The 14,046-nt window shown below is 41.2% G+C and overlaps 1 protein-coding gene and 1 long non-coding RNA gene across 2 annotated transcripts in view; one reads left to right on the forward strand and one right to left on the reverse strand.

The window, feature by feature from the left end:
• Positions 1 to 2,052: 2,052 nt before the first annotated feature.
• cacna1fa (calcium channel, voltage-dependent, L type, alpha 1F subunit a) overlaps positions 2,053 to 14,046 on the reverse strand; it is a 30,763-nt gene continuing 18,769 nt past the window's right edge. The window contains exons 35-45 of the mRNA XM_033629291.2: positions 12,739 to 12,866; positions 12,525 to 12,621; positions 12,333 to 12,435; positions 12,117 to 12,218; positions 11,809 to 11,933; positions 10,839 to 11,185; positions 10,565 to 10,729; positions 9,043 to 9,431; positions 7,563 to 7,675; positions 7,148 to 7,480; positions 2,053 to 2,831 (exon numbers count right to left, since the gene is read on the reverse strand). Of these exons, the coding sequence (XP_033485182.2) occupies positions 2,625 to 2,831; positions 7,148 to 7,480; positions 7,563 to 7,675; positions 9,043 to 9,431; positions 10,565 to 10,729; positions 10,839 to 11,185; positions 11,809 to 11,933; positions 12,117 to 12,218; positions 12,333 to 12,435; positions 12,525 to 12,621; positions 12,739 to 12,866 (2,109 nt within the window). The 3' untranslated portion in view covers positions 2,053 to 2,624. The remainder of the gene's footprint in view (positions 2,832 to 7,147; positions 7,481 to 7,562; positions 7,676 to 9,042; positions 9,432 to 10,564; positions 10,730 to 10,838; positions 11,186 to 11,808; positions 11,934 to 12,116; positions 12,219 to 12,332; positions 12,436 to 12,524; positions 12,622 to 12,738; positions 12,867 to 14,046) is intronic.
• Positions 7,552 to 10,844, forward strand: LOC144464134 (uncharacterized). The gene is made up of 3 exons (XR_013491927.1): positions 7,552 to 7,691; positions 10,194 to 10,471; positions 10,590 to 10,844. It is a non-coding gene; the product is annotated as an uncharacterized LOC144464134 (long non-coding RNA).

The following is a 14,046-nucleotide window of genomic DNA, read 5'->3' on the forward strand; positions in this document are numbered from 1 at the left end:
TAAAGCAACACAAGAAATACATAATTAACTCAAAGACACACAAAATTACTTCAAAGAGGCCCAAAAGACTACAAAAAAGCACCAAACAACTACAAGGAGACACAAAGCAGCCACAATGAAACAAACGTTGACAAAAATAGACATAAAATAACCCAAGAGAGACACCAAATTACCCCAGAGACCAAAATGACTATACAAAAAGGCACCAAACAACCACAAGGAGACACAAAATGACCACAAAAACAGGCAAAACAACCACAGAAGCACACAAAGCTACAAAAAGATACAAAACAACCCAGAGAGACACAAAATGACTACAAAGCAGCATAAGACTACCAAAGAAAGACATAAAATAACTTTAAAGAGACAACTACAAAAAGGCACAAAACAACCACAAGGACATGAAAATTGACCTAAAAAGACATAAAATAACCTCAGAGAGACACAAAATTACCTCAGAGACTCAAATGACTACCAAAGACACATAAAACAGCCACAAAAAGATACAAAATGAATACAAAGTGGCAAAAGATGACCAAGAAATACATAAAATTACCTCAAATAGACACAGAATTACCTCAGAGAGGCCCAAACAACTACCAAACAGCAAAAAACAACCACAAGGAGACACAAAATGACCACAAACTGACACAAAAAGACCACCAAAGGATGCAAAGGAGCAACAATGAGACACACAAAGTGGCATAAGATGACCAAAAAAAAGTCATAAAATTACCGCAAAGAGACCCATACGTTACAAAAAGTCACAAAACAACCGCAAAGAGATACAAAATGACACTAAAGCAACACAAAATGAATAAAAAAATCCATAAAATTACCTCAAAGAGAAACAAAATTACTTTAAAGACACACAAACGAATACAAAAAGACAAAAACCCATCACAAAGAGACACAAAATGACCACAAAGAGAAATAAAATTACTCAGTAAGACACAAAATTACCTCAAAGACACAGAAACAAATACAAAAAGACAAAAAAACAACGACAAGGAGACACAAAATGACCAAAAACCGACACAAGACCACAAAGAAATGCAAAGGAACTACAAAACAACATCCACAAAATCACACAAAAGAACTACAAAAAGAAACAAAACAACCACAAAGAGACACAAAATGACTACAAAACTGTATGAGATGACCAAAAAAGACATAAAATGACCTCAAAGGTACAGAAAGGACTACAGAAAGACAATTAACAACCATAGGGAGACTCAAAATGACTGTAAAGCAACATAATACAACTAGGGATACATGATAATATCAGCACGTCATTGGTATCGGCCAATACTGGCTTTAAAATGAACTAGAATCAGCAAACATGCTTTTTCATATTTTGCTCAATGAATGAATATTACATACGTTAAAAAACATTGTAATTCATGTCTCCATCTGCTGGTGGGCCGTCACAATAAGAGCATGCATCCCTAATATGTTAATTCCACTACAGAAGATGATCAGTAAAATTAGGTTGGGAAAAAAGTGGCTATATCAATATCAGTATGGGTTATCAGTCAAATGAGTTGCTACATATCAGTACAAAATCCAATATTGTGCATCCCTAATAACGACCAAAGAAGACACAAAAAGAGACACAAAACAACTACAAAGAGTTGTCGTTTGTCAAAGAGGCACAAAACCACCAAAAGATGCATACCATCTACAGTGACATAAAAACCACCACAAAGTCTGTGCTTCTTCCTCTGATGCAGGAGAGGTGTGTGTGTGTGTGTGGCGGGGGGGGGGGGGGGCTTTGCATATCAGTGCCCAGGGGTTCATCGTCTGTTTTGTACTGTTTTGCATGATGCTTCTTTATATCTAAAAGAGGAAGTGAAACCCAGATGTTGTCCATCTGCCGGTCCATTAATGGCTGATTATATAATTCACTCTTTTGTGTTTTTGCTGCAGTTTGCAACATCCATTATAACTCTGCTGTGAAAAAAGACCTCTCAGCTTAAGTACACTATTTGTAGTGGTGTGTCATTACTGCACAGGAATAATAAGGGAAACAAAAATAAAATAAAACAGACTTGAGAAAAGATGCTTTATTTAAAGTCACAAAAATCTTTGCTAGGAGTTTTCATGTTGCATATTAGAGGATATTCAATATTCAGTATATTTAAATATTTCTCTAAAATAGTGAATGCTGCTGGTCACTCACATATAAATCATTATAAATGTTTTATTGATCTAATAGTATCATATTTTCTATTTCACAGTTTATACAGGTGTATAAAGTGACAACAATTCAAGTACAAAATAAGAATACAATGCAAAAAATATGGTCCTTTGTCGTAGTGACGCTAAGAGTCACAGTTTCCTGTCACATTCAGCGGGCTCGTCTGCAGAACACTGCAGTCAAAGTGTTCATAGGAGGTGTTGTTGAGTCCTGCCACATACTGACATGTGCTCTTATAATCAGTGTCCATTTTGGCATCTATTATTAAAAGTAAATCTCACCGACACAGCATTTGACAAAGTAGACAAAACTGTCTCAGATCGTTCTCATGTCGTCCAGTCCACTTTCTTTTTTCTCCAGATTTAAACACACACATTTTCTCGCACCTCACTTTCTCACACAGTTTATTTCACTTGTGCTGATCTCAGTAAGAAATCACGCAGTTCATTTCATCGGCCAGCTCGTCCTCAATGCGAGAAATCGACTGGCTGGCTCCGCGAGCTATGAGGTCAGCCGCAGCGCTCTCCATGTCGTCCAGGCTCATGTGACAGGCTTCGGCGATCTCCCGCTTGGCGAAGCTCACAAACTTAGGGTCCCTGGCGTACATCCCCAGACCCTCGGAGATCAAGATCTGACACAGCAGGAAAAAAGCAGAGGAACAATGATGTAAGAGAGGATTATGCTTTCAGCCACTCATTCTCCAACACGCAAACATGCATGTCTGTCTGATTATCATTATGACCACTGCACAGAGAGTTTTATCAGCTCAAAGAGTCACTTTGCTAGATTGAAATGCAAACGGTCACAACTTTATTTCTTTTATCACAATGTAAACAGAGCAATGACAGCAAATGGAGTTGCACTTAGCAGAATGAGAAATGACTCCAACAAGAATTTCTCTCAGCAGTGCAGTGATATGTAAAAGCTTCAAACTGTGTCAGAATTAAAAAATAATTAATGTCTCTTTACTGCTGCTGTCTGACTGACTGTGGAATTGTGTTTTCTTTCTATTAAAGGTCCAGTGTGAAGGATTTAGGGGGCTATATTGGCAGAAATGAGATATAAGATAATGTCTGTTTTCTTTAGTGTATAATCACCTGACAATAAAAATCATGTTTTTGTCACCTTAAGATGAGCCAATTATATCTACAAAGGGAGCGGGGCCTCACCCAAGTAGATTGCAATGTTGCACCGCCCTGTTTCTACAGTAACCCAGAATGGACAAACTAGTCACTGGCTCTAGATAGGGTGTTAAAATTAGCATTGGACACCATAGCTATCAGCCCCTGTCATGGTCCTGGGCTTTTGTTAATATTATGTTATCTTGTGGGCTTTGTTTAGGAGTTTTCTGTTTGTGTTCCTTGTTTCATTCATGTTTAATCTGTTTCCTGTTTTATTTTGTAGATTGTCTCCTCATGTATCATGTCTAGTTTTACTTCCTGTCTTTGTGTGTTTTCCTGTTTGTTTTCTGTCACACCTGCCCTGCGTTCCAAATCGCATACTTCTACTATATACTTTTAGTATGTACTGCAGCTGCCCTTAAAAAGTATGTAGTGTAGTTATGCAGTATGCATGCAGTACTATTGGGACACACTACATCCGCCATCACATCGCTCCCTGAACTCCGACCCTTTTGCTCACTTCCGCCGCCGTCTGTAGCGCCAAATTTGAATATTTTGTTTTGTTGTACTTAGGAGATGCAGCAAATCTCCTCTCGTCAAGCTCGCCAGAGTCGTGCATACCGTCGGAGGTGCCGGAGAGCTGTGTTGCCGTTATGTCATAATGTATGTTGCTGTTTCTAATAAACTGACGTGTTCATGTAAACAGTCCCAAGCCTATTATTAGTGACCTGTCTATCGAACTAGTCACCAGTAGGCATATTAACCCCCTTCACACATAGCTCTCTGTTGCTGGCAGATGTTTGATGTTAAATATATTTACAGCTATGCAGCTGCTGGCACTATATTCTGTCTGCACATGAAGCAGCCTTACATTCACATTACTTTTATTTGTAGTGTAACATATTTGCACATTTTTACTACATTACTTAATATGTATTTGACTTTTACTATTTATATATTTATTAGTCTATACTGCTCATACCTGGCCCATAGTGTATTCATATTTAGTCATATTCATTCATTATTTATACCACACTTACACCACTGCCTATACTGGTAGAATCTTCTATATTGAAGTCATAGTTGAACCCTAACATTGATTATACTATAATCACAATAAAGTTGAATGTTGTAACCGTGTTCTTGCAAAACTCTATGATATGTGACAGTATATAATCAGATCATTGCAGTCCTAATATCTAGTGTCTTAGTATCTCAAATTAAATAAACCATGTATGAAAGGAAGTGTGGGCGTTGGTTGTACATGCAGCTCAGTCAGTGCGACGTAACTTCCGCTGTGCAAAGGATTGTGGGTCAGAATGGCCAAAGAAGCATGCTGACATGCATACTGCGAAATATGACCGGATGTAGTAGAACATCCTGGTACTTTTGGCATACTGCATCTGACATACTATGTATTGGGACACACTAATTCTTCTTCTGGCATACTAAATAGTATGGTAGTATGGGTATTGGAACGCAGGGCTGTCTTCACCAGTCTAGTTAGTCCTTCCCTGTTTCCTGAGTTTTCTCTTCACACCTGTTCTGCATTAGTCTTGATTGCTCCACCTGAGTGTTCCCCATCACACCCTTGTTTGCCAATTCCCATTTCGCCTGTGTCCACCCACTCCAGCTGTGTCTCGTTCTTGTGATTAGCTTTCTGTGTATTCGTACCTGTGTGTTTCACTTTTGTCAGTTTGTCCGCGTTCCTGCCCGTGTTCTTGGTGTTGTTCCCTGCTCTGTTTTCTTCCTCATGTCTTGTGTTTGGATTTTATTTTACCTGAGTTAATTGTATTTTCCCGGTTGGTTTTCAGTATGTTTTTGGTTCTTCGTTTGGATTTTCAGTTATCTGCCTGTTTTGGATTTTTTTTTAAATTTTTTTAAATTTTTTTTAATCAACTTTATTAAAGCTTGCTTTTTGTTAAAACTTCATCCTGCCTGCTGCTCTACATTTGGGTCCTTCCTGAACTGATTCATGACAGCCCTTCTGCAATAAGAGCATCTGAAAAAAAAACATCGATTTCTTAATGTGAAACTACTTTATTCAGTATTTTTATTGGTTTTAATCACAGGTCTGTTTGAAGAGGAGGAGACCTCCCCTAACTGGGGAAGTTTCAGCTGGTTGCAATCTGCAATCCTCACCACTAGATGCCACTAAATCCCCCTAAATCTTACACACTAGACATTTTAATGTGTGTAGAATTTCAGTGTATATCAGACCATTCATACCCTGGATTATTAAAGGATAGGTTCACATTTATTTCAAGTCATAAAATAGGTTATAGGTTTGGTTTGCTGTATTCATCTTCCTGCTCATACTGGCCATAAAGAGATGCCTTCCTAACATGCTTCCAATGACAGAGACACGCTTTTTATATTATATTTATATTATATATTTATATTTAGAATATATTCACTGCTTCACCTTGCCATCAGGCAGTCCTTTCTGATGGGAAACTAAAGCTGTTATATTACTCTCTTCAAAGCCAAACTCCATTGACAAAAACAGTAATTTTACCTCACTGTACACAGGAGCTGCTGGTCTACTGCTGCCTTGATTGGTAGTTTGTTTGTGTTATTGCATGACTTTGGTGAATCTGAACTAGCTATTTGAAACACCAAAGTCACACAACAACACGAACAAACTAAGGGGGCGATCACACAGAAATGAGACGCAGAAACGCAGACACTTAAAAGACGCTTGAAATGCTGGAAGCGCTTATTCAATGCGCGCTAGACAAAAAAAAAAAAAAAACAGCAAGGAGCGCCTGTGGAGCGGGGGTGTGTGCACAACTGGGCGACACACACACACATACCTCCTGTCATCTCCCCTTGAATCTAGTGTTTCTCTCAAAGACAGTAGAGACAGTAGCTTACATGAAAGTAGTACTGAGGTGTGCGTGTGTTGTATAATACTTCAAAATCAAATATTGTCAGGATAAATTTCTCGTCTTCAGATTGCATTGTGTTGTCTGTCGCTCATAAGTGCCATAAAACTGCCGTAACTGACCAAACTGCCGTAACTGTCACAACAAAACAGGAAGGAGGATTTGATTTGAATGGTGCTACTGGTGTCTGACGCTCAAAAAGTTGAAAATATTTGAACTTTTCAGCGTCTACGCACGTCTAAAAACGCGCGTCGAAAAAGAAGTGTCTACAAAAACGCACGTCTAAAAAGACGCCAGAAAAACGCCCGTCTAAAAAGACGCTTGAACGCCAGTCAGACGCACCGTATCATAAGAAAACAATTGTTTTACTGGCGTCGCGCTTCTAGCGTTTCATCTCAGTGTGATCGCCCCCTAAGTGGCTGAAGCAGCAGTAGACTAGCAGCTCCTGTTTTCAGCGAGGTAAAATTACTATTTTTGTAAATGAAGTCTGGCTTTGAAGAGAGCATAGATAAGTTTTGCTTTCAGTTCAGTTCCCAACTAAAAAGGGCTGTCTGACAGCTGGGTAAAGCAGTGAAAAAATTCTAAATATAGTGTGCATTTAAACTGATACAGATTTTTTAGGTGGCTAACATACAGCTTTGTTGCTGGTACTCTTGCCTGTGTCCACAAACTCAGGGCACACTGACTGTCTTCTAATGTAGGTAAAATACTGACTATGATGGAGAAGCTCTTACAACTTAGACAAATCCACACGATCGCTTTAACACAGCTGTTAAAATGTGGATTTACTATAGGCTGCCAGAATGTTAGTTCTAGTAGAAAAAAAAAAATCGACCTGCCAGAGGACTCAAAATAATTCAAAATAGTGTGTATGTTTTTAAGTTGTACATACTGGTGGTCTCTTATTCACAGAAATCCCCTGCTGCATTATTACTCACCGACTCAACCAGACTGTCTGCGCTGCCTTTATCTATGAGGCCTTGGGTGACCGGCGGCATCCTCACGCTGGTGAAGGTCCTCGTCTGACCGGGATACCATCCAGGTGCCCTGTTTCCTGCAGGGAGGCTGGCAGAGCCGTCGCTCCACAGCGGCTGGGTGGCGCCGCTGGCCTCGTCCACCAGGATCATAGGGGTGTAGATGAGCTTGCCCCTGCGTCCTGAGGGGGCGACTATTCCTGGAAGAGGAGTGGTGCCAGCTGTTGCAGTGTTTGCCCAGGAGGCAGATGACATCGAGGACACGCTGCTGGGCCGAGAGTCCAGACTGTGCTGGGTCTGACACAAGAGGAGGAACAAGATGAGACTTACTCTGTGTATGAACAGGAACATTTTGAGAGTGTGTGTATGCGTCATTTACCTGGAGACGGGATCTAGTTGGGGATGTGTTCCCACGGTAGTTCCCTGGGATGGGGAGGTTGTCCACACTGCTCTGTGGCCTCAGACACTGTAAGTTAAAGGACGGCTTACGACCTGGAACAAAAAGCAGGTAAGTGTTAGGAAACTGGCCGGGATGCATGACTATAAGGCGGTGTGGAGGGATTTAACATCAGCATGGCTGGATTCACCCACCAGAGGGCCACAGGGCAAAAATGACCTCCCCTACTGACCCGGCAAAAAATTGGCAACTAGCAGACGTATCAGAATGGTATATGTAGTTAGCATCTTTTATTTGTTTATGTTGTTTGTTAGCTTGTGGGCTAAGGAAGCTCAAGGGTCCAGTTCACATGTAAAAACTGCACAGTCTAACGTGTTCACTGTCAAAACACTCACTATGCTAATGCAAACTCTTCTCTGTACTGACACGTCCACTCTGTGCTGGAGGCTTCAGGTTTCTTGTTAGAGAATGTCATGGTCCGGCTGTGCCTCTCCCTCATTCCTTGTTTGTGGTTGGTCTCCTGCTTGTTCTCCCTCTCTGTCTGTGTGTGTGTGTGTGTGTGTGTGTGTGTGTGTGTGTGTGTGTGTGTGTGTGCGCGTCTGTCTGGGCATGGTGTTGCATTCCACTCCTGCTGCCAATCAACCGGCACACCTGCGGCCCATCACTCATCAGACTCCAGCAGTTATATTTTCCCAGCTCTAAACTCCACTCCTGTGAGTGGATGTTTAAAGTCGTGGTGAAACAAAGATTAGAGCGTCTTTAGATTCTGTATTGTGACGCATTTCCCAGTGAAATGGAATATTTGATCAAAGTACAGTTACAAGAGAAATTTCAATCAAATCCTTCCCATTTGATTGTGACTTAGAGTTTAGTGTGACACGGAGCTAGTTTTAGAACGTAAGGCTGGTCACCTGTTTCTATAGCCAACTGACTTGTAGTGAATCTGCTGGTCAAGTCAAAATGACTGCAGACAGCGTGTTTACTTGCTGAGGCAAGCCCTCTGTTTCCGTCTTCATGGTGTGCTGGTGTTGGATGGTGTGTCGCAGCTGCTGCTCACTCTATGTGCCTTTGTGGCTATTAGTTGCAGACCGACTGATGGGTGGTTGCCGTGATATTTGTTGAAATTGGATGGTACTAGCTTACATAATCATGTGTCTTTAGGTTTTACAGGTACAAAACATGACTGGATTTTGATAGAAGAACATGAAAAAATGTTTTTTTTGTGTGTATTTTGGCATACATTGTTAAACAGGTGCACAAAATGTCTGGGGATGTGATCTGAAAGGGTTTAAAAAGCATTTTTCATTTCATCTCAACCTCAAAATAGCTGCATGTAAATTTTCTGTTGCAGCTCTAGTAGCATGTTAGTTGTTAAAACAGCGTAACTCTGTGCATTGCACACATATAATTAAATTACAGACACTGTCCCCTGATAAAAAAGGAAAACGAAAATGTTCCTCACCTCTTGGTATGGGAGGAAGCAGTCGTCTCCTGACAAACTGTACGCTGTTCTCACTTCCATTGTATCCATTCCCATTGAAACCGTTGAACGTGCTGCCGTTTTCATTGCCGTTCATCGTACTTCCGTTTCCATTGGCGCTTATGACACTGCCGCTGTCATTGTAGCCTGTGTATCCATTCCCATTATATCCATTTGTGGCATAGGGAGTGGGGCTCGCAGTAACACTCTCTCCATTCATGTTAGTGCTGTTATAATCGTTGCTATCAAAGCCGTTGGCTTGATGAGTATCGTAGGGTATTTCCCCGATGCTGCTGTCTGCTCTTTCCAGGCTCTGCTCATTGTAGCCGGTCTCAGTTGGCTCAGGAGAGACGGGTTCTGGATACACATACCTGCAAGATCCACACCAAGAGTTTTAACATGAGTTGTTATTGAGCAGATTGTCATTTTGGGAAATATGATTTTTGCTTTTCTGCTGAGAGTTAGATGCAAGGAGTGATACAACTCTCATGTCTGCCTATTAAATATGCAGCTGGAGACAGAAAATGGTTAGCTTAGCTTAGCATAAAGACTGGAGACGGGGGGGAAACAGCTAGCCTGGCTCTGTTCAAAGGTACAAATATTCAATACGAATACAAAATTTCTCTCTATGTCCTTCATCTCCACAGACAACCCAGCCTTCATCATTTCTTGTGGATCGAGTGGGTGCATTTTTTTCTTTCAAATCTCCTTTCTGTCAGTCACTCCAAGCTGCTCCAGTTTTTTCTGTGATTTCTTCTTATGTTTGCAGGATCTTGAGAAGACTATCTAAATGGTTGTCAGGTGTGACACCATTGCTGGAGTTAACCATAAAAACAAGCCAATCTTTGTTTACAGTATCTGGTAGCTTGATTCCTATAGACTTGGCTACCAGAGGATTTTTATTAGCACCTGTGTTACCAAGCTCTGGAAAGTCAGCTACGGCTTTCTTCACAGTCTGGATTAAATCATTCATTTTTCTTGGTGGATCTGCATTTAGACGGGAATCTTTTCGAGTTCTTCAGTTATTTTTAAGGCCACTGTTGCTTCATCTCTGTATCTGTTTTCTAGGACTCTAAACATGTCTTTCATTCATGTTTTTAATTTTGGGTTGGACTGTAACTTTAACCCAAAAGGAGGCCCCGGGGCAGACCCAGAACACGCTGGTAGGATTACATATCTCATCTGGCCTGGGAACACCTTGGGGTCCCCCAGGAGGAGCTGGAAAGCGTTGCTGGGGAGAGGGACGTCGGAGTGCTTTTCTTGGCCCCCCCGCAACCCGACCCCGGATAAGCGGATGAAAATGGATAGATGGATGGATGGAACTTTAACCACCTGTTGGCTCCAGCTTCATATTTAGCGGATAGATGTGAGAGGTATTCATTCCCTTACCTATCTCTCGGCAAGTAAGCAAGTAAGTATATAAGTATTCAAACTATTCCTTAATTTATTCATTTATCATATAGTATATTTTGTGTCTCTCTTTACTCCCTTGCTTGTTTCTTACCCGTCTACTGATGCCAAACTTGCAGCGTCTCCTTCAGTGCTGTAAACCTGCTCAACTACTTCGACTGTAGGCTCCACAACTGGTTCTTCAACTACAACCTGTGGTATTTCTGGTGGAGGCAGAGGAGAAGGAGGGGGAGGAGGCAACTCACTGATGGAGTCCACCCTGAACAAAAGAAGACACAACTCAGTATGACTTTGTTAAAGCAATATACAGAACCTAAATGTGAATTTACATATACAATAAACACAGCTTTACATACAATGAAACACACCTGACAGGCAGGGGATTAGACTTCACAGGCTGCTCTGTGACAACGCTGACTCCCGCCAGCTCCGATCCTGGTCTCTGGTGCTCCTGCAGGCCCGTCACCTGCTCTGTAATCACGCCCCCGTTGGCTATCTTGGGCTCAGGTTCCATGAACACAGTCACCTGCTCTACCAGCGTGTCTATAGGTGGCAGTGGCGTTGTGGCAGGCGTGGTTGTCACCGAAGTTCCAGGCTCGCTGTCGAATATCTCATCGCCGGTCATCTCTCCGTCGGCACCCTCCTCTTCTTCCAGGTCACAGGCCATCGCCAGACGCATCTCTGGAGCCAGGTCCTGCAGCGTCCGCAGCCCTTGCTAAGAACACAAACACACCTCTGAACATTAATATACAGTACGCACACCACATATAATAATAGCATCCAGCAAATATCTAGTAGTGGAACAACTGTAGTTGAGTAAATGTACAAAAGTATCTGCACCAAAATACCCTTAAAAGAACAGTGTGTAAGATTGAGGTGATGCTGAGTAATGTCCAGAAAAGTGTTTTTGCAAGACATTATGTTTTCACAGAAAGCGAAGTTGACCTTCAACCTTTTGGATATAAAATGTCATCACTTCATCATTTCATCCTGTGAGACATTTGTGTGAAATTTTGTCAGCAGTAAAGTATAAATTCTTGAGCTGTGGCCAAAATCATATCATGTAAGGTCACCGTGACCTTTGAACACCAAAATCCAATTTGTCAGTCGTTGAATCCAAGTGGACGTGCTGTGCCAAATTTAAGAAAATTCCCTCGAATCATCAAGAATGGGACATACACATGCATACCTTTCAAATTCATACTAGATATATTCATAGAATCTGGATTTTTGGAGTAGATGTGATACAAGGTGGCTGGTAGAGACAAATTATTAATTAAAGCTGAGTACTTTGTGTCTGGAGGGGATCTTTAGAGTGAAAAGAACTATTTAGGTCACCTGCAGAGAAGCCGCCTTGTCCTTCCTTTTTGATTTCCTCTCCCTCTCCTTCCTCTTGCGGAACTTTTTAAAATAGTCCTGAATCAAGAAGCTGGCATAAAACTTCCCACACGTCACCTCATCCCCTGAGGAGGAACAAAAAAACGAAAGAAGTGATGAAAATGTGGTGGACCAAATGAAGACATACAGGATCATTTTTTAAAAACAAATTATTTTCCAATGCTGGCATGGAAGTCTCTAATGGCAAATTCGAATTCAGTGATCACAGTTTTCGTCATGGCTGGCAGCTATGTAAATTCCTGTTGTACCTCTAGGGGGAGGAATGACTTCATCAATGAGCTTGGGCTTGGTGCGCTTCCAGAGCTTCTTAATGATCAGCTTCAGCTCCTCATTCTGCTGGTCAATGGGACCTGAGGGGGACAAAAGAAATAAAATCTTTTAAGAGAAACAGCATCCTAACAACACTGAGGTGAGGTACACTCAGACAAGTACGGTAACCATGCCTGAGCTGCATGATATCTAACCTTCAGTCTTGATCTTGAGTGAAGTTCGGACAAGAGCAAACAGAGTAGCACTGAAGGTGACTGTCCCGTCAGCGTGCAGCGGCACGTTCATAGCAACCAGACGCTGAGAGGACGAGAGGACGAGGCAGAAGGAGTGAGATCTGATCATGTTCTTAACATCAAGTGTATAGCAATGAATTTATGTCGACTTACCTTGCAAGCAACACGATGAGGACACAGTTTTCCAAAACCAAGAGGTGGCTGAATCCTGCGCAGCATAGTGACGACATCAATGTGTTTTATACGACCGCTGGAAGAGGCAGAAAAATTCACAAAAAACAAATGTTTACTGACAGATTTTAATATTCTGGAGACAGTTAGGGGGAACGAGCAGAAGAGCAGAGGGTTAAAGAGAAATGAGTTTTACGTGGCCTCTGGATCGTAGTCCGACCAAACTCTCTTGAACTCGTCCAGGTGGTGCGTGCCGAGCACAGTCCAGTCTCGTGTCAGGTATTCAAAGTTGTCCATGATGACGGCGATGAACAAGTTGATAATCTTGATGGAGAGAAGGACAAACACAATAGATACTGATGACCAACATGTCACTTAAAAACAAAATTTAATAACCAATTTATGACTGGGGTTCATTGACATGTGGCTGTTCTCTTCTAGGGTTCTTCTAGGTTTCTTTTCTGTGATTATCTTTCATAATGACAAAAAATCCATCTACTTTTATGAATTCTGGAAAACCCAGCAGGACAAAGGGGTCTGGGTCTATTTAGCAGCAGGGGAGGAAGTCTACAGGTTTCGGACACTTAAATTTAATGCCTTTAAAAGATTTTCAAGATCATTTTTAACCAAATTGAAGACTGCTTTTTGGACAAATCATCGTTTTCTTTTCTAAGCACTGCAGGAAAGTATAAAGGTAAGTAGAATACATGTGCAGCGATAGGTTTTATGTAGGAATACAGTTATTAGAGTGAACTAGGTTATCTACATTTTGCCGACAGTGCAAATATAAAGTAAAAGGACAGCATTGGGTTCAGTCAGGGGCGTAAATATAGACAGTGCAGGCAGTGCGGTTGCACTGGAGCCTGTGAGGTGGGGGGTGGACCCTCCAACAATGTGTTGGGTGGTGAACAGGCTCTTATGAGTGATTGCCACCTTGGAAATATGCCTGTGTTCAAAGAAGAACTCTCAGTAAATTAAATGCAGTGCCATTTGATATATATGCCCTTGAAAAAGGCAAACCCATCTCTGCCATGTCTTTTTTGTAAGTAGTCACTAGCATCTATCACAAAATTACATGCTTATTCCAAATAAACTATAACAAACTATTAAAATTGTTACATTAAATTAAAATGTACTGATTTTCTGTGGTATTTTTGTGATATACAGATATGCAGTGATGATTTTGGGCTGATATGTATGTTAATGTTATACAATGTCAAGTCTCTGATCATGTGATGAGATGATATTTGCACAATAGCATGCACTAACGAGCCTGTCATAATAGCGTGCACTGGGGCCCGTCGTAACTACCTGATGCCACTGGGTCCAGTGTGAGGTTTAAAAATGTGTAACACCGGAAATGCAGACTTTCATGCAGAAGAGTTTGACTCATTCTGACTAAAAGAAATTAAAATGTGGATAAATTAAATTAAATAAATGTTTGAGCAATTAAGATCTCACAAATTTAAATTTAACACTATTTAATGACTTTTAAGGCCGAATA

The sequence above is a fragment of the Epinephelus lanceolatus genome, chromosome 8 (assembly GCF_041903045.1).
Source record: "Epinephelus lanceolatus isolate andai-2023 chromosome 8, ASM4190304v1, whole genome shotgun sequence".
Lineage (NCBI taxonomy): Eukaryota > Metazoa > Chordata > Actinopteri > Perciformes > Serranidae > Epinephelus > Epinephelus lanceolatus.